The sequence below is a fragment of the Amblyomma mixtum genome, chromosome 5, assembly GCF_055824585.1.
Source record: "Amblyomma mixtum isolate Tamu chromosome 5, ASM5582458v1, whole genome shotgun sequence".
In the NCBI taxonomy this organism is placed as follows: Eukaryota; Metazoa; Arthropoda; class Arachnida; order Ixodida; family Ixodidae; genus Amblyomma; species Amblyomma mixtum.
This window is the reverse complement of record NC_143016.1, coordinates 144,933,569-144,960,838: the sequence shown is the minus strand read 5'-3', so window position 1 is coordinate 144,960,838 and position 27,270 is coordinate 144,933,569. Positions and strand designations below refer to the sequence as shown.

At 49.1% G+C, this 27,270-nt stretch overlaps 1 protein-coding gene across 1 annotated transcript in view; it reads left to right on the top strand.

The window, feature by feature from the left end:
• The window catches only part of LOC149343983 (uncharacterized), a 135,390-nt gene that overhangs the window by 70,306 nt on the left and 37,814 nt on the right, over positions 1-27,270 (top strand). Inside the window, exons 8-9 of the mRNA XM_089547118.1 lie at positions 4,396-4,558; positions 26,582-26,639. Of these exons, the coding sequence (XP_089403244.1) occupies positions 4,396-4,558; positions 26,582-26,639 (221 nt within the window). The remainder of the gene's footprint in view (positions 1-4,395; positions 4,559-26,581; positions 26,640-27,270) is intronic.

The following is a 27,270-nucleotide window of genomic DNA, read 5'->3' as shown; positions in this document are numbered from 1 at the left end:
CTCCCCCTCATCCATAAATCACGGTGCCAGAGTCTCGCCTTCTTCGGTACATCCAAATGAATGCAGTTGTCACCCTGTGCCGCCCCTTTCTCTATCGCTATCGGTGGGACCCTTCCTGTCCCAAATGCCCCTGTATCTATGCGGACCTGGCCCATTGCCTCTTCTATTGCCCTGCTGCTCAGCAGGCGGGTTCCTTCCCCCCACCCTCTCTATCCATCACCACCTGGCTCGACTGGCTTGGCGCTGAAGGGGAGAAAGAACAGCGACTTCTGGTCGCCCAGGCGGTCGACATGCTCGGCCTATAAATTATGGTCGAATAAAGGTCTTTTACTACTAGTTACTTTCGTTTTCTGCATGTTAATTTTTAGCCCGACCGTTCTGCTCTGCCTGTCTAACTCATTCATCATGATTTGTAGGTCTTGTCCTGAGTGGCTTAGCAACGCAATGTCATCAGGGAATCGCACATTACTCAGGAATTCTCCATTAACTCTTATCCCCAACTCTTCCCATCTCAGGACCCGGAATACCTCCTGTAAGCAGGCGGTGAATAGCATTGGCGAGATCGTGTCTCCCTGCCTGACACCTTTCCGTATTGGAATTTTATTGCTTACTTTATGAAGAACTATAATAGATGTGCAATCGTTATAAACATCTTCCAGCATATTCATATAACACTCCTCCGCACCCTGATTCCGCAATGCCTGTATGACAGCTCAGGCTTCCACTGAGTCAAATGCTTTCTCGTAATCAGTGAAGGCTATTTATAGGGGTTGGTTATATTCTGCGCATTTCTCTATCCCCTGAGTGATCGTGTGAATGTGGTCTGTTGTCGAGTATCCTTTACGAAAGCCCGCCTGATCATTTGGTTGACTGAAGTCTAAGGTTGTCCTGACTCTATTAGCGATTACCTTAGTAAATACATTGTAGGCAACGGACAGTAAGCTGATCGGTCTCTAATTTTTCAAGTCCTTGACGTCTCGTTCCTTATGAATTAAGAGAATGTTACCGTTCTTCCAAGCTTCTGGTACTATCAAGGTCACAAGGCATTGGGTATACAGGGTGGCTAGTTTTTCTAACAGAACCTCTCCTCCTTCCTTCAACAAATCTGCTGTTATTTAATCCTCACCAGCTCCTTTCCCCCTTTGCATTGTTCCTAATGCTTTCTTTACTTCATCTTTCGTTACTGGCAGGATGTCCCATTGCTGTGCTCGACTGCCTCTCTCATTAACTTGATGATTACATTCGCTACTGTACAAATTTGTGTAGAACTCTTCGGCTACTTTAGCTATCTTCTCCACATTGCTAATGACATTGCCCTCTTTGTCTTTAAGCGCATACATGTGGTTTTTACCTACGCCCAATTTTCTCTTCACTGATTTTAGGCTACCTCCAGTCCTTAAAGCATGCTCGATTTTCTCCATGTTAAACTTTCTTATGTCGGCTACATTGCGCTTATTTATTCGTTAGCTCTGCTAGTTCTATCCTGTCTGCGGAGTTAGACGTCCTCATGCTTTGGCGTTTCTTAATCAGATCTTTAGTCTCCTGAGATAGCTTGCTGGTATCCTGTCGAACAATCCTACCACCTACTTCTGCGACGCATGCTGTAACGATAGCTGTGAGATTATCATTTTTGTTTCAACACTGCGGTCGTCTTCTTCAGTTAAAGCGGAAAAATCAGTTCTGCAGCGATATTATGAATTCATCTATCTTCCCTCTTGGTGGTAACTCGTTAATAGCCTTTCGCTTCACTAGTTTCCTCCCTTCCCTCTTCAAATCTAAGCTAATACGAGACCTTACAATTCTGTTGTCACTACAAGGGACCTTACAGAGGACCTCGACGTCTTCTACGATGCCAGGGTGAGCGCACAGTATGAATGAAGTCTATTCCATTTTTAGTCTCATCATTGGGGCTCTTCCCCGTCTACATCCTGTTTGCTCGTTTTCGGAAGAAGGTATTCATAATCCGTAAATTATTTCTATCTGCGAACTGTAATAACTCTCCCCTTCTCTTCCTAGAACCTGTGTCATAGTCACGTACCGCCTAGTCTCCAGCCTGCTTTTTACCTACCTTCGCATTAAAGTCGCCCATCAATACAGTGTACTGTTATTTTACTTTGGTCATTGCCGATTCCACATCCTCATTGAAGCTTTCAACTATCTGGTCATCAGTGCTTGATGTAGGCGCGTAGGCCTGCACCACCTTCAGCTTGTACCTCTTATTAACCCTAATTACGATAGCTGGCACACTCTCGTTAATGCTGTAAAACTCCTCGATGTTGCCAGCTATATTGTGATTTATGAAGAATTCCACACCTAGTTCTCGCCTATCTACTAATCCACGACAGCACAGTACGTGCTCGCCCTTTAGTACTGCATATGCCTCATCTGTCCTCCTAACCTCATTGAGCCCTATGAAACCCATTTAATACCGGCTAATTCCTCCAACATCACTGCTAAGCTAGCCTCACTTGATAAGGCTCTTGCGTTAAACGTTGCCAGGTTCAGTTTCCAATGGCGGCCTGTCCGGAGCCAGAGATTCTTAGCACCCTCCGCTGCGTCACAGATCTGACCGCCGCCGTGGTCAGTTGCTCCGCAGCCGCTGACGACTGAGGGCCGAGGGTTAATTGGTTTGTTCATGGAAGTTTGCAGCCAAGTACTACAGCAGGGTGGCCAAATCCTGTTCTGATGAGGAAGTGCGTTGTCGGTTCTGGTCACCGAGATCAGGCCGCACTCGAAGCCTGTTTATGCAATTCCATCGACATGCGGAATTTTTTTTTTTAATCCGGTGGAGAAGCGTGGCACCGGGATTCGAGCCCCGGTCCTTTTGCACGCGAGGCGGATGTTCTACTTCTACGCCATCGCTGCCCTAAAAATTATATATAAAGAAAAAATTCGTGTGAGAGTTCTAATGGCTTCATTCAGCAGCCTGGAGTCCTGTGCATATCAAACCGGAGACAGGAATCTTGGCGACGCAGAGGCATGCCATAGCGTTGTAAGCGTAGGTCTAGATTTATTCTACGCTGGATGGATCGTATATAGAAGCCGCGCCTTTGAAACGGGGGGTGGCAGTTGCCACCATGCTCGGCTTTGTTTCTTTATTTTGGCTTAACTGTGTTATGAATTATTAAAATTCATAATTTTCTTTACGTTTTCAAATCCTTCTAACTTTGTCACCTCCCAGCTCTTAAGCCATCATTCTTCCAATCGCTTTTTGTAACTTCCTTTGCAGATTTATTTACATGGCCTCTGCTATCTATAAACACTAGGGCCTCAGGAAGAGTGACTCTGCCTGCATCGACATCCGAATGGATACCACCACTTTCGAGCATACGGTGTTCAGTAGTTTCTACAGATTTGCCACACACTGCACATGTGTCATATTGGTTAATTTGTTTTTTAGTTTCACGTTCTAAGACACGACGATCCGGCTTAAAAGACAAGGGCACTACCTCTTGAAGTATCATAGAACGGTTCCTTCCTGATCTACCTTTTCCAGCTTCGATATAGTTCTACAGTCTGCTTTCTTTTTTCCATTGAATTAATCCGCTGTTTACGTTCTGCGTTTTTTACTGTCGTTTTTGACCTATTCCTCCGTCGTTGTGCCCTGCATACTTAATTACTAGTTAGTTTCCTGGTCCTTACCCGCCACTGCCATTCAGTTCGGTTTCTATGTAAGTAATGGAATACCTTAGCTGTCTACTGTTATACTGCAATTTTCTCAGCAGTTTTCCGTAAAATATTTTACTTTGAGGTTCGCCTACTTCGAACAATGCATATGCAGGCGGTTTCTTGGCACAGGGGCGCTTCGCGGCGTATCTGAGATGTGGTGGGCACTGCACCAATCAGTTGCGCCAAGTTGCTAGGCCAGCCGACCAATCCGGGATTTGCTCACGGCAAACCCGGCCAGCACCAATGACGCCAGATATATCCATAGTAGCGCCCTTAAAGCCATCGATGATGAAAAAATAATTGAGATCACTGCGGCGACCCGCATCAGAACAGTGCGATAGCAAAACGTGCACATGCTATAGCTATGTCTGTGGCTGTTCTGACGCCCTTATACTATATCGACGTCTATGGCTCTGTGGACATCTAAGTGTATTTTTTAGGGATTTTCTCGTTTAATAATGAACTAATTACACCTTGAGGACCAAGTTTTTCACACAGCAAGATTTTATCACACACTATCTATCACAATCACACTCCACACATTTATTTTTAGAGAACGTAATCGTGCGGACAAAACTTGAGGACATATTTTGCGGACACTTTTCGCTGACGCGGCATAGCCATACAAGGCTTTCGCATTACAAAAAAAACATACAGCAGCTTGCTCAGTGAACAACAAAATTTTGAGGAAGAGAGTGACATACGAAACATTTTAATTTATTGCAGGCAAGTTATGGCGACGTGAAGATCGAAAATTTTAACCCGCCAGCTGAAATGGACTTGGGCGCTCTTATGAACACTGGTCATGGTGCGGCATCAGACAAAAACACACTTCTGGACTCGACACGGTTGCAAATCAAGGGCCTTCGTTTTGACGGCTCGGCACCCGGTAAGTCTTCAGCGCGCTTTCTCAAATGTAGGGATGGGCTCATGTGTCAACTTTCAGAAGGTCGATCCCTGTTTGCAAGTAGGCGTAGATCAACAATACGATGCTTGTTCTTTGCATTCTGGCGTGCCTGTATTGTGCGCAGTGCTTTTACTTCTACAGCATCTAGAGTATGCAAGGAACCGGACTGATAATGCCGCAAAACGAATTTGTTCTTTTGGTGTGATTAATTTGTTGATCCTCAGCGCCGAGGGTAATTACGTACGGGACACTCAAGAACCTATATCGCTGTTCATAACGCTCGGCTACAAATTCAGAATTTTATCCAGCGAATGACTGTATTAGTTGCAAAGTTAACTATCAAAGTTAACGATGATTGCAAGTGAATATCATTTACCTGTTTTTAGGTCTCTTACAACTCTGGAAATACACCTGGTATCTGCTTTTCTCGTATTCTTTCTCGCCATCACTCCTGGCTGTTTCGCCTCCATTTCTTCTTGGTGTCTCTTCTTTACTGGTCGCTTATTAGTTGCTCAAGACATTAATTAGGAGTTCTGACTGCTGGCGCACGCATTTTTATTCCTTTTGGAATGAAGAAGATGATACAGCACCGCCACCAACGACGACGAAGCGCTAGCGCCGCCCGTAGAAGGCTCGTGCTGGAGAACTGCCGCTTGTGTGCCGGTCCCTCGCCTCGCTCGTTCTTAGACTTCTTGCGCCAGGGTCTTCGTCGCCGGCGCTTGAAGGTGCCAATAAACCGCTCTACATTTGGTGGAGGTTGCTGCGGTCACCTTTTCCCATCACCGTGGACCTTCGCAGTCGCACCATCCCGATGTCTAAGGCCGGTCAGCAGCCCCCCAGTCAACAGCCAGCCCTCTCGCCGGAGCCAGTCATCTGTTCCGGTGCCGTCCGGCAGCGGGACCCCGCTGTTTTCAGCGGCCACAGCGATCAAGATGTGGAAGATTGGCTGGAGTCGTATGAACGGGTGAGCCGTCATAACAACTGGGACGACCGCGTCAAGCTCACAAATGTGATATTCTACCTGAGCGACGTCGCTAACCTGTGGTTCCGAAACCACGAGGCCGACATTCCCACCTGGGCCGTTCTAAAGACCACCCTCGCGGAGGTTTTCGGTCGTCCCGCCGTGCGGAAGCTGCGCGCTGAGCAAAGCCTGCGTGTCCGAGCTCAGCACACCAATGAGACTTTCACGAGCTACATTGAGGATGTAGTAGACCTTTGCAAGCGTGTTGACCCGGCTATGACCGAGGCTGAGAAGATCAAGCACATCCTGAAAGGCATCGACGACGACGCCTTTCAGATGCTGTTGGCGAAGAGCCCCACCACCGTTGCCTCGGTGTACACCCTGTGCCAAGGTTTCGATGAGTTGCGCAAGCAAACAACGCCTTTGCGCTCGTCGCTCTCCCCCACCTGCCGACTCCATCTCCGGCCTGGGCATCAACAATGAATTACTCGCTACCATCAAAGACTTCGTGCGGGACGAGGTAGCCAGGAAACTCTCGCTCCTATCGCACCAACACCCGTCACCGCCCGTCCTCAGTCCTGAGATCCGGCACGCCATCACGCGGGAGGTCACCGATGCACTTCCTAGTCTTCGGCAACCGGCACCCTTGGCTCCCCAGGACGGTCTTTTCCCAATCCAGCCCACTCCTGTTGCCGCCCCGTTGAGCTACGATCCTGCAGTAACAGTGCCGCCTGCGCCAGCACCCGTGCCTCTCACATATGCCGACGTTGTCAGAAGACCACCGCCGCCGCAGGCCTATGCATACGCTCCTCCTGCGGTGTCTGCGCCTGCTGCTCCCCGGCACCGTTTCGCGCCCGTTGCCTACAATCCTTGGCGCACACCTGACAACAAACCTATCTGCTACGCCTGCGGTCGTCCCGGCCACGTCGCGCGCCTCTGTCGACGTACTCTGCCTGCGCCTCTACACCCCATGCCGGATTACCCCGCTACCCATCGGGGCACCTCACCTGATCGCGCTCATGGTCGTCAGCCCTACGTTTCCCACCGATCGCCGTCCCCTCGCCGCCGCTGCTTGTCGCCCATGAGGCGTCGCACCGTCACCGCCGATTCGGAAAACTAGCAGCCGCAGTTCCTGGGGCACGAACTGCGCTATCATCGCCCTGTTCAAGTCCTCGCCTTTCACCGCCAAATCTTCTTGACGTGTTTGTGGACGGCGTACCGACACTTGCGCTTGTGGACACTGGGGCTACCGTTTCTGTGATTACCGAAAACTTCTGCCGTTCGCTTCGAAAAGTTACGACCCCATCTTCTGGACTCTCCCTCCGTACAGCTAGCGCCGAGCCCGTTCATCCTTCTGCCGCTTGTACAGCCCGCGTCGTCATCGCCGATGTTTTATACGTTGTCGAATTTTTAGTCCTCCGTGCAAGCTCCCATGACGTAATCCTTGGCTGGGACTTTCTATCCCGCCATAGCGCCGTCATTGACTGTGCCCGTGCGCATGTCGTATTTTCTCCGCTCTGTGATACACTTTTCGACGCACCTCCGATTCGCTGTGATGATAAGCTTGTTGTTGCCGAGGACACCGATATTCCCCCTGAGAGTGCTGTGTTCGTCCCTGTGTGCGCCGCCTCTGTTTCTGACGCCACCGTTCTCTTCAAGCCGTCCACCCTCCTTGCCTCTCGCCGACGTCTCTCTCTTCCCTTCGCCGTCATCGACATTCACCACGGTGCTGCCGCAATCCTCGTCTCCAACACCTCATTCTCTGCGTTTCCCCTGCTTCGTGGCGAGTGCCTTGGCCATTTTGAAACCGCTGACTTCATCTCTTCCTTGGACACCGATGCGCCCTCCTCCAGTCTCGACCTCGCTGCCCTCACCCCACGTGGCGCTCCTCCCGATCACCCACTGCCTTCGGACATTTTCGACCGCTCTATTGATCCCGCCCTCGACACAGCTCAACACGCGCAGCTTCTTGTCCTGCTCAATCAGTTTCGCTCATCGTTTGACCACCAGTCCTCTTCTTTGGGCCGTGCGACCACTGTCGAGCACCACATTGAAACTGGTCCACATACTCCTCTCCGCCAGCGCCCCTACCGTGTGTCCCTTCCCGAGCGCCGCCTCATCGCTGAGCAAGTGGACGACATGCTACAACGCGGCATTATTCAGCCATCTGCCAGTCCTTGGTCATCCCCAGTTGTCCTGGTGAAGAAGAAGGATGGCTCGATACGATTTTGCGTGGACTATCGACGGCTCAACAAAATTACGCGCAAAGACGTCTACCCGCTACCCCGAATTGACGACGCCCTTGACTGCTTGCAAGGCGCCGAGTTCTTCTCATCTCTGGACCTTCGTTCCGGCTATTGGCAAGTCCCGATGTCTGCGTCCGACCGTCCTAAAACGGCATTCGTTACCCCTGACGGCCTATACGAATTCACCGTAATGCCTTTCGGTCTGTGTAACGCTCCCGCCACGTTCGAACGAATGATGGACAACATCTTGCGCGGCCTCAAGTGGAACATTTGTCTTTGCTATTTAGATGATGTTGTTGTGTTTTCGCCCGATTTTCCGACGCATCTCCAGCGCTTGCGCCAGATATTGAGCTGCCTCACCCGTGCTGGCCTTCAACTTAACCTCAAGAAGTGTCACTTTGGCGCCCGGCAACTGACAATACTCGGCCACCTCGTATCCAAAGATGGCGTCCTACCTGATCCTGACAAACTCCGTGCTGTGGCTGACTTCCCTAAACCGACCTCTACGAAAGAGCTGCGCCGATTTGTGGGCCTCTGCTCCTATTTTCGGCGCTTTGTCCCTAATTTCGCCTCTATCGTCGCGCCCCTTACGAAACTCCTCAATGGTCCCGCTGACCTGTCTACGTGGGACTCTGCCTGCGATGAAGCTTTTGCTACGCTCCGTCGCCTTCTTACTTCGCCCCCTATTCTTCGGCACTATGACCCCACTGCTCCTACTGAGGTCCACACCGACGCAAGCGGAATCGGCCTCGGTGCTGTCCTGGCCCAGCGCAAGCCCGAATTTTCTGAATACGTTGTTGCGTACGCCAGCCGTGCTCTCACCAAAGCAGAGTCGAACTACACCGTGACTGAAAAGGAGTGTCTGGCCGTAGTGTGGGCTCTCACGAAATTCCGCCCATACTTATATGGCCGCCCGTTCACCGTCGTTACTGATCACCACGCCTTGTGCTCTTTGGCCTCCCTCAAAGATCTCTCAGGACGCCTTGGCCGCTGGGCGCTCCGTCTTCAGGAATTCGATATTACCGTAGTCTACCGGTCGGGCCGCAAGCACTCCGACGCCGACGCCTTGTCACGCTCGCCACTGCCCACTCCTGCGCCCTCTTCCCCCTTACCTGATTCCCTACTCGCAGCGCTCACTGCTATGGATATGCCCAATCAACAACGCCAGGATCCATGGATTTCGTCCCTGCTCGATGTCCTTCGTGCACACTCTACGTCCTCCTTCCCTCGAGCTCTTCGTCGCCAAGCTTCCCATTTTGCCATCCGCGACGATCTCCTGTACCGCCGCAACTATCGACCGGACGGCCGAAAGTGGCTCCTCGTGATTCCCCGACACCTTCGGTCTGAGATCTGTGCGCACTACTATGCCGACCCTCAGAGCGCTCACGCTGGATCACTAAAAACCTACGAGCGACTACGGCAGAGGTACTACTGGCGAGGCATGTACAACTTCGTTCGTCGCTACGTTCGCTCCTGCACAGCCTGTCAGCAGCGGAAGTCGCCACCTCGACCCTCGACTGCCCCGTTACAGCCATTACCGTGCCCGGCTCGCCCTTTCGATCGTGTGGGCATCGACCTATATGGGCCGCTCCCCTTCACGACCGCCGGGAATCGATGGATTATAGTTGCCGTGGACCACCTCACTCGGTATGCTGAGACCGCTGCCCTACCTGCGGCTACTGCTCGCGACGTCGCCCTCTTCCTTCTTCATCACTTCGTCCTGCGTCACGGCGCTCCGCGAGAACTTCTCAGTGACCGCGGCCGTGTTTTCTTGTCTGAAGTTGTTCACGAGCTTCTCGATGCGTGCCACTCAGTCCACCGTACCACTACTGCTTACCACCCTCAAACTAACGGCCTCACCGAACGATTCAACCGAACTCTTGGGGACATGATCGCCATGTACATTAGCTCCGACCGCACTAATTGGGATCAAGTCCTTCCGTTCGTGACCTATGCATATAACACCGCATCTCAGGCAACCACCGGCTTTTCCCCTTTCTTTCTTTTATTCGGGCGCGAGCCTTCCTGCCTCCTGGACACCATCCTTCCCAACAACCCCGACAGCTCAGAATATACTTCCCTTTCTGACATTACCCGGCATGATGAGCAGTGCCGCCAGTTGGCTCGCTCCTTCACCGCCGAACGTCAAGGACTCCGCAAACATGAGTCCGATCAAGACACGCCCGCTGCACCCTTCTCTACTGGATCATTGGTCTGGCTCTCTGTTCCGGCTGCGTCCAAATTTTCGGCCAAGCACATTGGTCCCTACCGTATCTTAGAGCGTACGTCACCTGTCAACTATATCATCGAACCGGTGACACCTTCTTTGGACCATCGCCGCCGTGGTCGCGACGTCGTTCATGTCAGCCGCTTGAAGCCTTATTACAGCCCTCTCGTCGTCTCCTCGCCTTGAGTCGCCAGGATGGCTCCCTCTTTCCGCCGGGGCAGTTGGAATCAAGAAGATGATACAGCACCGCCACCAACGACGACGAAGCGCTAGCGCCGCCCGTAGAAGGCTCGTGCTGGAGAACTGCCGCTTGTGTGCCGGTCCCTCGCCTCGCTCGTTCTTAGACTTCTTGCGCCAGGGTCTTCGTCGCCGGCGCTTGAAGGTGCCAATAAACCGCTCTACACTTTTTTTACTTTAGCGAATCTAAGCTGCAGCCCGTCTTTGCCCGGAGAAATTCATTCTCGTACAGTTGTTCCCCAAAACCATCTCCGATTGCAATGTATTTCCAGAATCACTTTTTCAAACCGATAATTTTATTCAGGCACTGGAAGCACGCTTGCTTGGTCAGTTTGTGTCATTTTGTTATTTTGTTTCTTTTTTATTCGATCTTGAATAAGTTTGTGATTGTCACGCTCTGTGCCCGTCCTGCTGGAGCCACAACTGCCGGCAGTATCTTGAAACAAATAAGAAATAAATAAAACCACTTCCACCACTAACACCAAATCTCATGTCACTGCGGGTGCGTCAGGGGCGGCTCGCGTATGCAATCTGTTATGCAATTGTGTATGCAACCTTAAAGCTATGACGCCATAGTTTAATGGGTTCATGCTGATATAGGTGGAATTCGTCACTTTATATTCATAGATCGCTGGGACTCTTCATATCACTCCAGACGGCGTAGTTAAGTTGTTAACCCCGTACCGCATAATGTATGATACGGTGCATTTTAGTTTTCCAAACTTATTGTGATCAGTGAGAAATGATTCCTTACTAATATAGTATTACAGTGTTCCCTATTTCGAAGCCATGCCCGCAGTAACTCAACCATCGGAAGGATTTGTTTAGAAGTTTTCTTTTAAGAAATGCGTGGAGGTAGCGGTGGGAGTTAATTGAGGAAATTCTACTAGTAGAGGAAAAATTCTCTGCATTCTAACTGAAGGTGGAGTTTCGAAAAAAATATTAGGCCACAAAATAGAATTTTGTCATTCTGTGACAGCATCTGCAGCATGATACTGCTTCCGGGTACACTTGGAGAGGAGTATATACTAGATTATCACATATGATACAGCATGCAGTTATGGGAAATTTTGTCACTCTATACAGTTTCATAATTTCAGCTTCAGGAAAAATCGCAGCGATCCGGAGATTTTACATGCTTTTTCGTATTCAGAAGGTTTACATGCCTTTCTTTAATATTTACTCCTTCTAATTAAATCGGTCATAGGACACCACCAGATTTTATGGAAGAAAGGAAAGTGAGGTCATATATCCTCAGCGCTGGGTTCGTCTGTTTCCTCGTCCCATATCCGTTCGGCAGGTGGTGTTAGGAGCGGCGCTAGTGTAATTTGTGAGGAGGGTGAAGAAGACGATATCATGTTGGTGGAGGTAGAAGAAAGCGCGGGACACAGAGAGGCGAGGATAGATTAGGTGTACAAAGGAAGAAAAAAAATGCAGCATTGAAGCTAGCTGTTGTTGAAGTGCAAAAGACTAAACGCCAGAAAGCAGCCCATGAAGTGCAAAAGTGTTTGGTGTATGCGGTTTAACGTCCCAAAGCGACTAAGGCTATGAGAGACGCCGTAGTGGAGGGCTCCGGAAATTTCGACCACATGGGGTTCTTTAACGTGCACTGACATCGCACAGTACACGGGCCTCCAGAATATCGCCTCCAAAGAAATTCTAGCCGCCGCGTGCAAAAGTGTGTTCAGCGGAATCCAGAAACTGCATTTCTTTAGAACAGTGACGGAACGCACTTGGTCACTGCACGGCAACTGCAACGACAAATTTTAGGGGAGAAAGCATGGTGCCCTGAAAAAAAAATAACTATCGGCATGAGACTGTTCCTAGACAATGCAGAACAAGTATACGCGATAATACGAAGCCACCGGCGCGATTCAACTCTGATATAAAAGCTCTCATCAAGGCAACCAACCGCGCGGCCCCTAGGCGCCGCTGCTTGCTTTCGAAGGCTGCTTAGACATAGACCAATAGACGATATGCGAAATTGCCTGGCGGTCTGGCAACACCGCGCCCACAACTTCCGGTTTCCATCTTGGCTCGGTCGAGCTCGTCGAGCTGGTGCATCGTTTGCTATGCGTACTTTCTTCATGCGAGTGGAATTTCAACAGGCAAGCCTCAGCTGCTGCGTTTTTTTCGCAGCTGATCTTTGACCAAATGTAGGTGCTTTCAACAGGCGCCAGCTTACTCCTACCGCGTCCTCATCTTCGCTTGAAGTCTGGCGCTGATGATCGCAATAATCGGCAATCGAAAGTGGGTTGGAAAGTCGAACCGTGACCGTGTGCGGTTGTCGTTTTAATGCTCGCATTAAAGCGCCAGTTCAAGCATAACGCATTATCATGGCTATTTTATTCCCAGGTGGACGCGAATTCATCTGGTAGAGTAGCGAGCGGTTATTTTGCGCTGAGTGCGCACGTGTGTTGACATACTTCTGTGACAGTGCGAACTTTCGTTCGCGCTGACGCCAGGAGCTTCGTGCATTGCAGTATAATCACACAAGACCCTCGACCAGCTGCGAAATTCGATTCCTCTACTCTAATGTGCAATGCGCATCCGCGGTTTTCAACGTCACCGTTTCAGAGCCCGGCGTCGGTTGATTTTAGCCACAATTCGTTGAAACCGCGTCCTACTTAAGACGCAGTCATTCAGTCGACATTAACAAGAGGAAAGTAGGCACGCACATATAATTCAAAATATTGTTAGCAAAGACGCAGCTTTTTTTTTTCAGATAAGCACTGAGCCACCGCACCGGCTTTATTAGAGAAAGATGCTACAGCTGTAGGTGCATATGCACGGACTCGATACGCTGGTCAAGCTGTGTGTGCAGGGGCGAAATTAGCATGTTCGGTTGCTTCCGAAACTTAATTAGCTTACTCCCAAACTTGGGCAAATGGCTTTGTTGCGAAGCAAGCTGTTGGAGCTTGCCACAGCGGTAATAAAATCTGTTAGCCTGAAGCGTTTTCAGAACATTGTTGCACGTACTTTCCAGCTTCGAAATCTTTCCCTCCTTCATAATAAAGTAGCTATATTATTCGCTTCTTTTCTTTTAAGATTTTCGTCGCCGTAGATATCGAAGGTATAGGAATCCTCAAGAAATAAAGCATTCGCACCTCAGTTTTTATACGTAGGGTGTATTGCTTCACAAAGACTCCTTAACGCGTATAACATATGCGTATTGTCCAGAGAGTTTGCTCGCCCTTCTAATACTAATTGAACACGGGAAAAACGTAACTGAACACGTAGAAAACTAAGCAGTAATCGGCATATGGTTCTTCGAGTGAACTTATTTCGCCACAGCACGAGCGATTGGCCCGCTCTAAAAAAATTACCTTCCCTATTACGTTGTTCAAGTATGCGTCTATATATATTCACGCCCGACCGGAGAGCTGATAAATGCACGAAATCGGCTTCTAATTTTGATCAGAGACAACAAAGGCTGGGGTCCTTATCTTAATTTGAACGCAAATCACCTCGAAAGCTTTGTCAAAAATCAGCGCAGAAAGCGAAAGCTGGGCACTGATCCGCGTGCTGACACATGATACCTCGCATGGCGTTTTGTGTTACTAAAACGTTGGGACGGCGTAAAGAAGATAGAAAAGCGAAAAGCTTGAACGCACCTAGTTCTGGCACGCATCGTAGTGTCTTTTCACAGTGGAGAGGGTAGCGCAACACTGCATCGGCATTTTACTTTTCAAACGAAGCGCAGCCGTTTTAACCCAACGCTGGGCAGCAGTTTCGTTTTCTGTACCGAGCCAACATGGAGGACTTAGTTCTCGGAGCGCTGAGAGATGGCGCTGCGCATTTCGCATATCATCTATTGCCCTTTTGCCTAGTGAAACAAGTGCGCTGTACGCCAGCCTTCACATATCGCGCTGATTAGGTTTGACTTGGACGAGAAATGGTAACCTATTTGAAGACACCACGCCGGCTTCCTGCTGTTGCATTGAAAGTGCATAGCAAACCACTGCCTTAGGTGTACAGGTTCCAGAAGGCTTCTAGTCGTGCTTTTTAGGGGCTTGCAAGGCTGGATATCTCAGAAAACACTTTCATTTCAAGTAACTATCATTCACTGGTCTGTACTGAAATACTTTTTCAGATACGGCTGTTTAAATGCAGTTTTATATCTTATAATAAGGGAGTAATTACTCATTGACATCCACCCGAGCGCAGCCTTACGGCCAGAAAGCAAAACTTTACAGCTTTCTCAGAAACTTCGTAGTGAAAGAAATTCGCCCTGGTCCTTGGTTCGAACCCGGGACCACCGCTTCACCGGAGCAGTCGCTCTACCAATTGAGCTGCGAGCAACGATGGACATGGAGGAAGCTCGCCGGAAGCACTCAACACTTCTGCTAGAAATAAAGCAAATTTGCGCAGCTTCGCAGCAAAAAAAAATACAAGTTTGCAGGCGATTGTAAAGATGTCAAAAGAACCTATTCACAAAATAACTTAAACGCGTTTCTGATGAGGGAGGACAGAATGGTTCGACTAATACTGCACTTGATAAAAAGATGAGGTGACAGAAATATAGCGCTTTGCTTCCTATAACTAGTTCTGTTGAACTTTTCTCTTCGCTTGCCTGAGCTAAGTACAGAAGAACAACACTAAAGATGAAGAAATCGAATGCAATACAGTAAACGATACTTAAATAAGGCAATAACACCAATAATTTTACGTTGTCGAAAAACGTTTTGTGTGGGCAGTATAACTTACTCCGGCAACGAGTCTGATCTCTTTCTGTTGAAGCAGTAACAGTTCGTTGAAATTTGTTTTTTATATAGTGCCAAAGTTCCAGTGACAGTAGTTAATACGCGACTCAAATAATGAATTATACAGGGATATATTTCAAACGCATAGCAAAATCACGTCGATGAGAGAAATGATGGCAATTGTTTCAGCTTGTTTTTTTTGTGAGACAAGCTACATGGTCAGACCACTTCATAGAGGCATCAAACACAACTACAAGCGAACTGAACGTGCCCATTTCCACCTCATTGCTTTTAAGTAGGAGAAGTCTGTTTGTAGGAGAAGCACTTGTTTGTTTGCGTGTTTCTTCCCCTGTCTTCGTTTTTCGCGCTGTAAGTACGTAATGTTGAACGTTCACCAACTCGCGCAGTTTTCGGTTCTGCTGAGGTTTGTTTATCTTTACTCTTAGATCTACTGGCCTGAAAAAAAAGAGGTTTGATTTTATTATAGTTTAGGGCTAAACCATTGTGCTAGGACCATGAGGGAGAGCATTCAGGATAGAGTTGCCTTTATCTACCAGGTAATCTGGCGAACAGCCAGATAGAAAGTAGTTTGTGCCACCAGCGTACAAAGCGTATCGTGCATCTGTGGCTATGCTAATGGTATCGTTAATGTATGATTTAAATAGACATGGGCGCATAAGGCTATTTTGCAGAAAGTCGCTGTGTATAATTTTCTGAAGACACAAAACTACGCAGGAAACAGGACACAGAAAAGAAGCAGACAGGACGAGCGTAGTCTAAAGAGGCCTTCTCACCAAATAGCTTCTCAGGCAAGACCACAAAGCCGCCTTCCTTATCAGCCTGCATTAAAGCAAGTCCGGAGTCATTAAGGCAACCGGCTACTCTCCTCAACAGGGAAGTGCCGTCCTTTTTCTCTTCGTAACCATTCCGCACAGAGTCAGTGCCTTCCAATAAACAGTGTCCTTTCTCTTCACCCTGCACCTTCTCTGCTATCTTGTGAGCCGAAGCGAGAAGCTCGTGCTTCTTGAGCGGCACTTCAAGGCAAAACTTCGGACCCCTACTCAGAACCTTTTCTACTTCGGGTGTGATCACAGCCCCTCCAAGAGCAACAACAGGAACCACACCAACCTGCTTTTTGGGCGCTGTAGGTAGGCTCAGCCTAGTTTTGTTCCAAAGGAATTCGGTGCTTGCCTCAGCCAGCCTCTTGTAGTCCATCAGTAGCCTGAAGCCAGCAGGTCCCGTACCCTTCCAACTGAAGCACACAAATTGTAGCCAGTCCATCAACAGGCGAACATGCCTCCAATATTCGCTTCTTAGAATCTTCGCCATCCGCTTCCAATGACCTTCTGAGCAGCCCAGAAACCCGAAAAGACTTGAAACACCGGGTGGACAGACGTTCTTCCTTAGGCAGAAGCCCAAGACCCTTGCTTCGTTCGTCGTAGCAGCGATGAAGGTGGTGCACAAAGCGCATTGCTCTTCGAAAGAACGTTGACATAAAACAGAGCCCCATGTAGAAGAAATGAATTCTAGAAGTGTGTGATGAGAGGCTAGTTGGTAAGACATACTGAAGACACAAAACTACGCCACAGTAAGACACAGAAAACTATGTTTTCTGTGTCCTGTTTCCTGCGTAGTTTTGTGTCTTCAGTATGTCTTACCAACTAGCCTCTCATCACACACTTCTAGTATAATTTTCAGTGTCGATGCCATATCATCACAAAACACTGCTCGTTTTGGGATGATATGGCAGACAGAAGCCACAAGAATTGAGACACATTCCGCGGACGGTATATATTTTTTAATTTGCATAGTATGGGTCATTGTATATCAGCCTGAAAGAAGGCGGGGTAAAAAAAGTTCATGGCAGATTAAAAAAATTCAATCGGTGCATAGGCTCCCGCTGGGAACCCCTCAGAAAAGTAAAAAAAAATTATTTCCAGCACCTGTACCTTCCGCTTCAGACAATGCAGTAATTGCTGCAGCGTCGTAACGCAACGCCGTGATTAGTAAGTAATATGGTGCAGATTTTACCCCCCCCCCTCCCCAGACGGGAAGTGCTGCCGTACCACCCAAGCCTGCTTTTTTCTATAACACTCTTTTGATCAAAACAAAGCGAAATATTCGCCATACGCTAAAAATCGTAACTTCATACTGTACTAGCACAGAAGCCGCCACGATTAGCTGTGTTTATTGAGGTACTGAGCATAGGGGATCGAGATATATAAAGAGAATTGCTAAGGTGATGTCGAACAGGTGATTTAAGGAAGATATGCTTAGTACTCACTCAGTTGTTCGAGAAACCCACTGTTCACACTAAAGTCTAGTTAGCTAAGAGGTGGGCAGTTCCGGTGATGCTCGCATATTCTCATATCACGTGGAAGAGGGTCAGGGTGTCCTGCGCAACAAATGCATTTTGGCGGTGTGCTGCTGGCGCGACGGAAAGTAGTCTGTCTGTAGCTACCGATACACGACAGCTTGCTCTCTCAACAGTGTACGGTAAAGTAAAGCCCCGAAATGTGACACTTATGGTTCCTCTCTGAGAAACTTGCAAGGTCACTGCTGGAAATGTGAGGGCAGAAACAATGCTCTCTTGTTTGCGAAAAAACAAGTTTCGACAAAATGTGAAAATTAGCAGACGCGCGAAATAGTGGACGCTTCAAGACTGGCAAGCTCAAAAACGAATGCGCCAGCACGCCCTGTGTTCCTTTCTTGAACAAAGAGATTCCATTCGTTTCTGGTTTTATTCAGTTTTAGCCTTTGTTTCATTGGCACGCTTTACATGTCTTTTTTGCTTTTAGCCGTTTTTAGTCCTCGGCCATCATTATTTTCACTTTTTTAGCTGTGTTGCGTCTTAATTCTTGGCGATTAGTTTTCATCTGCATTTTATCATTATGTTTTTATCTGCGCTGTCGTGTTGAAGCACGGCGCTGGTGGTGGTACCAGGCTATAGAAGCAAATGTACGGAAATTAGGAATGCCAGGAAAAAGCAACGAAAAAGACCAACTTTTTTCCGGTGAATTAGTAAAAACAATAGGCAGATGCCGAGAACAACAGTATGCAGATTATTTATGTAGAAATAAACCCGAAGGTCATGTTATTAAGTTGAAAACAACACAACGCAGTACTATCGCTGCTCTTTTGTTGTTCTTCCATTTCGTACGGTAAACTCTTGTCTGAGTTGTGCTCAGTCCTTCCAGCGGGGCCTTTGTGCGGATTATCTTTGTTAATATACTAACTTTTGTTTGTTGATTGTGAACGTGAACTATTTCTTTTTGTATGGTGTGTAATTCAACGTATGAAAATTGTACGCCTAGTTTTTTAAACGTTGAATTTCATCCTTTTATTTTTTCTCCTGTCTGCTGAAATGAATAAGTGCGAATTTCCTTTGTTTAGTTTTATATATTGCTGACCAGTGCGTGATGTAGCCAATGCGGGGGCCTGTGGCCTTGTCAAGGTTCCATTATGACAGCTTTTTCTACAGGTCTCCGGCATCATGTATACGTGATGAAAATTAAGTGAATATTATTATTATTAAGTTTGACACCGAACATACCTTCTAATAGGGGAGTAATTACTCATTGGCATCCACCCAAGCGCAGCCATACGGCTACAAAGGAAAGATATACAGCTTTCTCAGACACATCGTAGTTAAAGAAAAATTCGTCCTGGTCCGGGGTTCGAACCCGGGACCACCGCTTCACCGGAGCAGTCGCGCTACCAACTGAGCTAACCGGGACGGCAAGCTTATGGTAGGGCGAGAACGAATTGATCAATAACTCGAAGTGGGAACAGTGTTAGTGAAATGTTTAGGGGAATCGCCCAAGGAGAAGGAAATTTGTAATAGGGGAGTAATTACTCAATGGCATACACCCAAGCGCAGCCGTACGGCTACAAAGGAAAGCTATACAGCTTTCTCAGAAACTTCGTATTTAAAGGAAAATTCGTCCTGGTCCGGGATTCGAACCCGAGACCACCGCTTCACCGGGGCAGTCGCTCTACCAACTGAGCTAACCGGGACGGTAAGCTTATGGTAGGGCGAGAGCGAATTGATCAATAACTCGAAGTGGGAACAGTGTTGGTCAAATGTTTAGGGGAATCCCCCAAGGTGGAGTAAATTTGTAATAGGGGAGTAATTACTCATTGGCTTCCACCCAAGCACAGCCATACGGCTACAAAGGAAAGCTATACAGCTTTCTCAGAAACTTCGTAGTTAAAGAAAAATTCGTCCTGGTCCGGGGTTCGAACCCGGGACCACCGCTTCACCGGAGCAGTCGCTCTACCAACTGAGCTAACCGGGACGGCAAGGGCATGGCTGCGCTTGGGTGGATGCCAATGAGTAATTACTCCCCTATTACAAATTTACTCCACTTTGGGGGATTCCCCTAAACATGACCAACACTGTTCCCACTTCGAGTTATTGATCAATTCGCTCTCGCCCTACCATAAGCATGCCGTCCCGGTTAGGTCAGTTGGTAGAGCGACTGCTCCGGTGAAGCGGTGGTAACGGGTTCGAACCCCGGACCAGGACGAATTTTTCTTTAACTACGAAGTTTCTGAGAAAGCTGTATAGCTTTCCTTTGTAGCCGTATGGCTGTGCTTGGGTGGACGCCAATGAGTAATTACTCCCCTATTACAAATTTACTCCACCTTGGGGGATTCCCCTAAACATTTGACCAGCACTGTTCCCACTTCGAGTTATTGATCAATTCGCCCTCACCCTACCATAAGCATGCCTTCTTAGAATGGGAAAAAGATGAAGTGACTCTGCTCCGTCTCGTGCTGACCTGACTGGCTGCTGGTGTTCCTCGGCGCAGGAGACTTCTTTGTAACGTTACGTTAGAAATCTTGTGGAGGTGCCGGGTACGCTTGCAGTGCTGCATAATCTAGCTCCCACTACGGAGCTTACGTCGGTACATCAGCCCCCCGGCCGACGCCTACGTTTAGAGCCCCCGGAATTTGGACCCCTTGCGGCCGCTACCAGGACGACGCAGCCTCGGGCCCCTGTAACATGTGCGGCAATGACATCTGAGAGTAGGCTTCCCGCAAACATCCTCTGCCATCAGCCGCAAACACCACCGTCTTTTCATGGAGACGTGTTCGAGGACGCCGAGGACTGGCTTGAGGCCTTCGAGCGTGTGGCACGTTACAACGGGTGGACCGATGAGCGTAAGCTCCACAACGTGTACTTTGCTCTTGAAGAGTCGGCGCGGACATGGTTTGAAAGCCATGAGGCTTCCTTTCAATCCTGGGAAGCTTCCTGTCGTGACTTGAAGGCCACTTTTCCCAGTTCCGACCGCCGGGAGCGAGCAGAAGCTGCGCTCCACTCGCGCAACCAGCGCCAAAACGAGAGCGTGCGCATGTTTTATGAGGACATGACACGTCTTTTCAAGCGCGCAGACCCACAGATGCCAGAAGACAAGAAGCTGCGCCACCGGATGCGGGGCGTGAAGCAAGAACTTTTCGCAGGACTAGTGCGCAGCCCACCGCGCACTGTTGCGGAGTTCTCAGTGAGGCTACCACCATGGAAACGACGCTGCAACACCGGGCTCGTCAATACAATCCTGACGTGAACATCATTGGGTCCGACGCACTACCTATGCAGGGCGGTACGATATAGATGCACTACGCAACCTCGTCCGTTCTGTCGTGAGAAGAACTGCAAGCCCTCCGGATGCCTTTCAACACGCCGTCCTTTCCATCACTGGCTGAAGTCGTCCGGGACGAGGTGCGTATGGCAGCTGAGCGAGTTCCTGACGTTTCCTACCAGGTCGACGCGAGACCCACGTACGCGTGCGTCCTACGTAGGGCTCCCAAGCAGGACCACAGCATCAACACCGTAGCTGCAGCAATGGAGCCGCAGGGTCCGCCTCGCTACAGCCCTCCGCCAACCTATCAGCGACCCCGTAAGAGTCAAGTATGGCGGGCCCGCGACCGTCGGCCCCTCTGCTTCCATTGCGGTGAAGCAGGTCACCTCTACCGGGCGTGCCCGTACCGCCGCGTCGGCCTGCGGGGTTTCGCACCGGACGACCCCTGCCCTCAAAATGGCGAGCGGCCTACTGAAATCGCAAGCCACCTTGCTACGCAACAGCATCCTGTTACGTCCGGCTACCAAGAGCGTCGGTCTACGTCCCCGACAAGCTACCGTTACTCAAGTCCGAGCTATCCCCGACGCCGACGCTCTCCCAGCCCACGCCGGGAAAAACTAATGTCAGCGGCCTTCGGAGGCAGGGTCGCTGATGTCGCGAAATGTGAAGATCCTCCGTCCTCGTCACGCCGACTCGACGAGATTTCGCTGGGGTCAGGTAGCAACAGCATCCGACGGGCTACATTCGACCGATAAGACGACATTCCGCTTGGGACAGGTGGCGACAGCATCCGACACACTACCTCCGATTTGCGCGTAAAGATTGATGGCGCCGATGTAACGGCATTACTAGACACCGGTGCTGATTACTCGGTAATGAGCCAGGCCTCGCCCGCGAATTGAAGAAAGTTTTGACGCACTGGTCCGGCCCGAAAATTCGCACGGCGGGGAGTCACTTGATTACCCCTGTAGACAAGTGCACAGCGCGTGTCAGATCCGGGGTTTTGTGTATGTGGGAGAATTCGTCGTACTTCGCGAGTGGTCGAGAGACTTGATCCTTGGCCTAGACTTCCTGCAGACTAACGGCGCTATCATTGACCTCAAAGAAGCGCGTGTGACTTTCTCGACGAAACGGGCCGTGGCGCGCATTGAAATCGAGGATCCGGAACTCAACGTTGTGCGTATTGTCGACGATGACGTGAGGGTGCCAGCACGGTCTAGTGTGCTTGTTCTTGTGCGGCACGACTTTTTCACGACTACGAGGGCATCGCGGATGGGCACCTACGGCTACTTCTCGAGAAGGAGATAGCCGTTGCTCGAGGACTTGTTCCACTCCATAACAATTGGGCTACTGTCCTCCTGACGAATTTTGCTAAGGAGATGCGGCACCTCGCCAAAGAAACGGCTATTGCCTTCCTTCACGACGTTACTGCCTCGCCTCGTTTATGCACCGCCGGGGCCAACCCTCAAGAGGAGGCTACATCTTGCCGTCTCCTTCAAACCGTTAAAATTAGCCCGGACTTGAAGCCCGATCAAAGGAATCTTCTTTCGGCTCTTCTGACTGATTTCGCAGACTGCTTCGCCACTGGCTCCAAGGTCGGTCGTACTCCTGTCGCCAAGCACCGCATCATCACCGATGAGGCCACGTTACCGGTATGCCGACGCCCGTACCGGGTTTCTCCTAAGGAACGTGAAGCCATTCAAACGCAAGTGGATGAGATGCTTGCGGACGACGTAATCCAACCTTCAACGAGCCCATGGGCGTCGCCAGTAGTCCTCGTCAAGAAGAAAGATGGCACCCTGAGATTCTGTGTCGATTACCGGAAACTAAACAACGCGACCAAAAAGGACGTCTAAGCGCTCCCCAGGATTGATGATGCCCTCGACCGTCTACGCGATGACAGGTACTTCTCATTAGACCTCAAAAGCGGTTACTGGCAAATCGAGGTGGATCAGAGAGACCGAGAGAAGACTGCATTTGTGACGCCCGACGGCCTATACGAGTTTAAGGTGCTTCCGTTTGGTTTTTGCTCTGCGCCAGCCACGTTCCAACGTATGATGGACAGGGTTTTATCAGGTCTGAAGTGGCAGTCGTGCTTAGTGTACTTAGATGATGTCGTCGTTTTCTCGCCTGCTTTCGAGCAACACCTGGACTGGTTGCGCATTGTGCTTCAAGCACTCAAAGGCGCACAATTAACGATTAAGCCGGAAAAATGCCATTTCGCTTTCAAAGAACTTCCCTTTCTCGGCCATGTTGTCAGTGCACAGGGCGTTCTCCCTGATCCCGACAAGACTACCGCAGTGTCAAGTTTTCCACGTCCCAGCGACAAAAAGGCACTTCGGCGATTTCTGGGCGTTTGCTCTTACTACCGACGCTTCGTCCAAGATTTCTCCAAGATAGCTGAACCATTGACAGCACTAACCAGAGAAGACATACCCTTCCTGTGGGGAGGCGATCAAGAACAAGCTTTCCTGGAGCTCCGAAGCCGCCTCCACAGGCCCCCCATACTCGCCCATTTCGATGAAAACGCAGCAACTGACGTCCACACTGATGCCAGCAATTTTGGCCTTGGGGCTGTACTCATCCAGTGGCAAGATGGCGTAGAACGAGTTATCGCTTACGCGAGTCGAACACTATCCCGATCGGAGGCGAACTATTCAACGACGGAGAAGGAGTGTCTTGCGGTAATCTGGGCCATAAGCAAGTTTCGACCGTACCTGTATGGACGACCCTTCGCGTATTGTCAGCGACCATCATTCGCTGTGCTGGCTGGCCAGCCTCAAAGACCCGTCTGGACGCTTGGCTCGATGGAGCCTTCGTCTTCAAGAGTATGATGTTACCGTTTATAAGTCGGAACTTAAACACCAAGACGCAGATTGCTTGTCACGCGCGCCCTTGGACTCCGCTGCAGTGGAAAACGCCGCCGATTTCCCTTCATTGCGGCCATTACTCAATCCCATATGGCTGACCTTCAACGCAAGGACCAGGAGCTGGCGCCGCTCATCGAGTATCTAGAAGGCCGCGGAGGTCCGGTACGGCCTGTTTTTCGTCGTGGCTTGTAGTCATACACTTTACGAAGTGGGGTTCTCTACAAGCGCAATTTTGAAAGATCACAAGAGACATTCCTACTTGTAGTACCTATAAACCTATGGCCGGACATCTTGAGCGCTTGTCACGACGAACCATCCGCCGGCCACTCGGGAGTTAGTCGCACCCTTGCCAGGATTCGGGCGAAGTATTATTGGCCGAAATTATTACCTTCAGTAAGATCTTATGTTAAAACCTGCCGGGACTGTCAACGCCGAAAATCTCCCCCCATGAAACCAGCCGGATTTCTTCAACCTATTGCTCCACCGAAAACTCGTTTCCAACAAGTGGGAATGGATCTTCTTGGCCGTTTTCCAAAGTCAACTAATGGAAAGCGTTGGATTGTTGTCGCGACGGACTCCCTGACCCGGTATTCTGAGACCGCGTCGCTAACAAATGGAACTGCCACCGAAGTCGCAGCATTCTTTGTTCACGACATCGTATTGCGCCATGGCGCCCCGGCTATTATTATTACCGACCGTGGGGCAGCTTTTACGGCCCGCCTGACTAAGGCAGTGCTGAATCTTACACACACTAGCCATAGACGGGCCACGCGTACCACCCGCAGACTAACGGCCTGGTGGAACGGCTAAACAGAACTCTGGCCGACATGCTGTCTATGTACGTGGATATAGAGCATAAGACCTGGGATCAAATTCTCCCATACGCCACGTTCGCATACAATACAGCACTTCAAGATACGACGCGGCTTACTCCCTTCGAGCTTGTCTTCGGCCGCCGAGTGACCACTCCCCTGGATACGATGTTGCCCGTATACCCCGATTGCGAAAGTGAACTTGATATGGACGTCGCTAGTTTTGCTCAGCGTGCAGAAGAAGCGCGGCGGCTGGCACGGCAGCGCATATACCTACAACAGCAACTAGACGCTGATCGCTACAACCAGCGACGGCGCTTCGTTTCCTACGAGCCTGGAGACTAGGTCTGGATTTGGACACCCGTTTATCATCGCGGACTGTCTGAAAAATTACTGCGGCGCTACTTCGGACCATACCGTGTCCTCCGCCGCATCAATGACGTTACCTACGGAGTTGAATCTTCCACTCAAGACCCCTCAAGCCGCAGACGACGCAAGCTCACTGACGTTGTACATGTCGTCCAAATGAAACCCTATCACGGCCGCCCTGCTGACCGATCTGGAGACTGATAGTGCCCCGTTTTGTGTTGTGCTCCTCCTGTACTAACCTAGCACACTATCTGTCGGCCCATAGCTCACCAGTATGCTCCTAGTCGGCCGCAACGAGGCGATGCTGCAAACAAGGGGGGCAATGACACATGCCTTCCTTAGAAGATGAGGAAGAACGCAACGGGCAATTGGGAAAAGACGAAGTGACTCTGCTCCGTCTCGTGCTGCCCTGACTGGCTGCTGGTGTTCCTCGGCGCAGGAGACTTTTGTAACGTTACGTTACAATACCATACTGTACTCTTGTTTGAGGAACCACTGGATCTGGTAACTTTAATAGGTTGCTTGTTCTCCAGAAAAAAGCTCTAAGAGCCATTGAAGGCTATTATGGGAGACCGCGAGATTTACCTTCAGAACCCTTATACAAAAAATATGCTATTCTACCAGTACAACAAATTTATTATTTTCGTTTACTGCAGTATCTTCACCATAACAGATTGTATGCCACACTACCTGACAGGCCTGCCATAATTTACCATCTGAGAACACGAAAAAAACTTGTGCCCATCACTCGGACTAACTACGGGAAACAGAAATTAACTTTCCAGGTACCATTTGTCATCAACCAAACTTCACTAGAACGGGAATTCTTGTCATCAACTAAGGTATTTAAAAAATGCATAAAAAATTTGGAAGAGAATCCTGTTTCGTTTTGTGGCCTATACTCGCTATAATATGTTTTTGACTGGTCTTTGTTTCCATTAAAAACATACTGCGGCATAAAATTTGTCACTGATGCATTCAATTCATGCTTGTTTGTGTCATATTGTTGTTATATAATTTGGTGTCATTGATGTATTCAATTCATGCTTTTTTATTCATGTTGTTATTTTATTTGGTGTCACTGATGTACTCAATTCAGGCTTATTTGTGTCATATTGTTGTTATACTATTTAGTTTCTTTGTTTGTCCTGCATAGGTGCTAAAGGTGTGTGCTGCCGCCTGTACCAGGGAGCCAAGGCCTAGTCAGGCCTACCGCCTTTTGCTTTGGCTTCCACTTTCATTTTTAAAAGAAAATAAACACCAAACCAAACCAAACGAATTCAGTGGTTCTCCACCTGAAAAAAAATTGCCGACGATTGCATTATTTCCTAATGCGAAATTTCAGCGCAGCTCATGAGCTGTTTCAGTTGTTCTAGAGTTTGAGGCAAAGAATGCGAGCAAGATATGTATGTACATTTGCAGACAGCTTTTTATTTTTCAGACATATTCCTTGTTCGAGAAACTCTGCACTAACAGTAAAGTTACTCTTGAGAAAGATTATAATGCAAAAGAATTATAGCACTTTAAGTGCACCACGAAAAGACAGAGGCAAACAAAGGAAACGCAATTCGCTAGCGCTTCGCCCCGCGGCACATCCCGCTGATGGTCGTCTTTGGCGCCGCATTAATTCTTGGGTTATGCCCCAACAAATTCGTCTCTTGCGTGTCCTCAGCTGGCCTAGCGCGAGCGCTCCGTTCCGCGTTACTGCGCGCTGATTACCGTTTCCTGCTCAGCACGAATCAAACTTTCTGAGCGGAGCAGAATCATCGTTCGCGCGTCGTCTAAAAAAAACAGAAAGTTGAATCAGTCACCATGTGTGTTCCTCCATTCGGTCATTCCTGTATTTAAAATCAGTAAAAACAATCGTTGCAAAAAAAAAACGCTCTTGCTTTCGCACTGAATATCATGTTGTAAACAATGTCTGCAATTTTCTCCTGTCATTAAGTCGACTCAGTGCCTGTACTCAACCTATATTTTTTCTCTTACATGTCACAGCCACATTCTTCACGGTCGGAAAGGGTAAAATCGAAGGGAGCAACGCCATCAAGATACAGTAAGTATACATGACGCCTGTCATGAAGTAGTTAAGTGACGCGGGATTTCCAAACGACTGTGTCCGGGAAGTGCCCATTTAATCTGTGTGCAGATTGGGTCCGGGTTGTATCTGTTCTCATGCGCTTTGTGGTGGTGCCCGTGATATCATTGTGTATACGCAGTAAGCTATGCCGCGATACACTGTCATCTAGTGGATGTGCATAGTTGGTTGGTGAGCACGTTAGTCTGATGTTTAGCGTATCAAGAAGAACGCAGGTAACGCTTCCCCCGTCCTCGTGTTATTGTCACGCAGTATTACGATAGGGTCGGTCGCAGCCGGGAAAAAAATTAGGTTGGCGTAGAGTCGAAACGATTTATTGGGCGAACGTGTTCCCAAGTCACAGATAGCAACTCGACAGTAGCGACCACAACAAGTGCCATATCCGCTCATCAGGCTCAGAATTGCCCTCAATTTCTGCATTGGTGAATTTAAATGGGCAAAAGAATATTGACTTAAGACGCTATTCCGATGGCGTTGTACAAAGAATATGAAAAATGCATGACACGAAATTCTTAGGCCCGATTGGCAGGTTCAGGTTTCAACATAAATCAGTAGAAAGCTGTTGCCAAATGTCTGATGAAAATCTCGA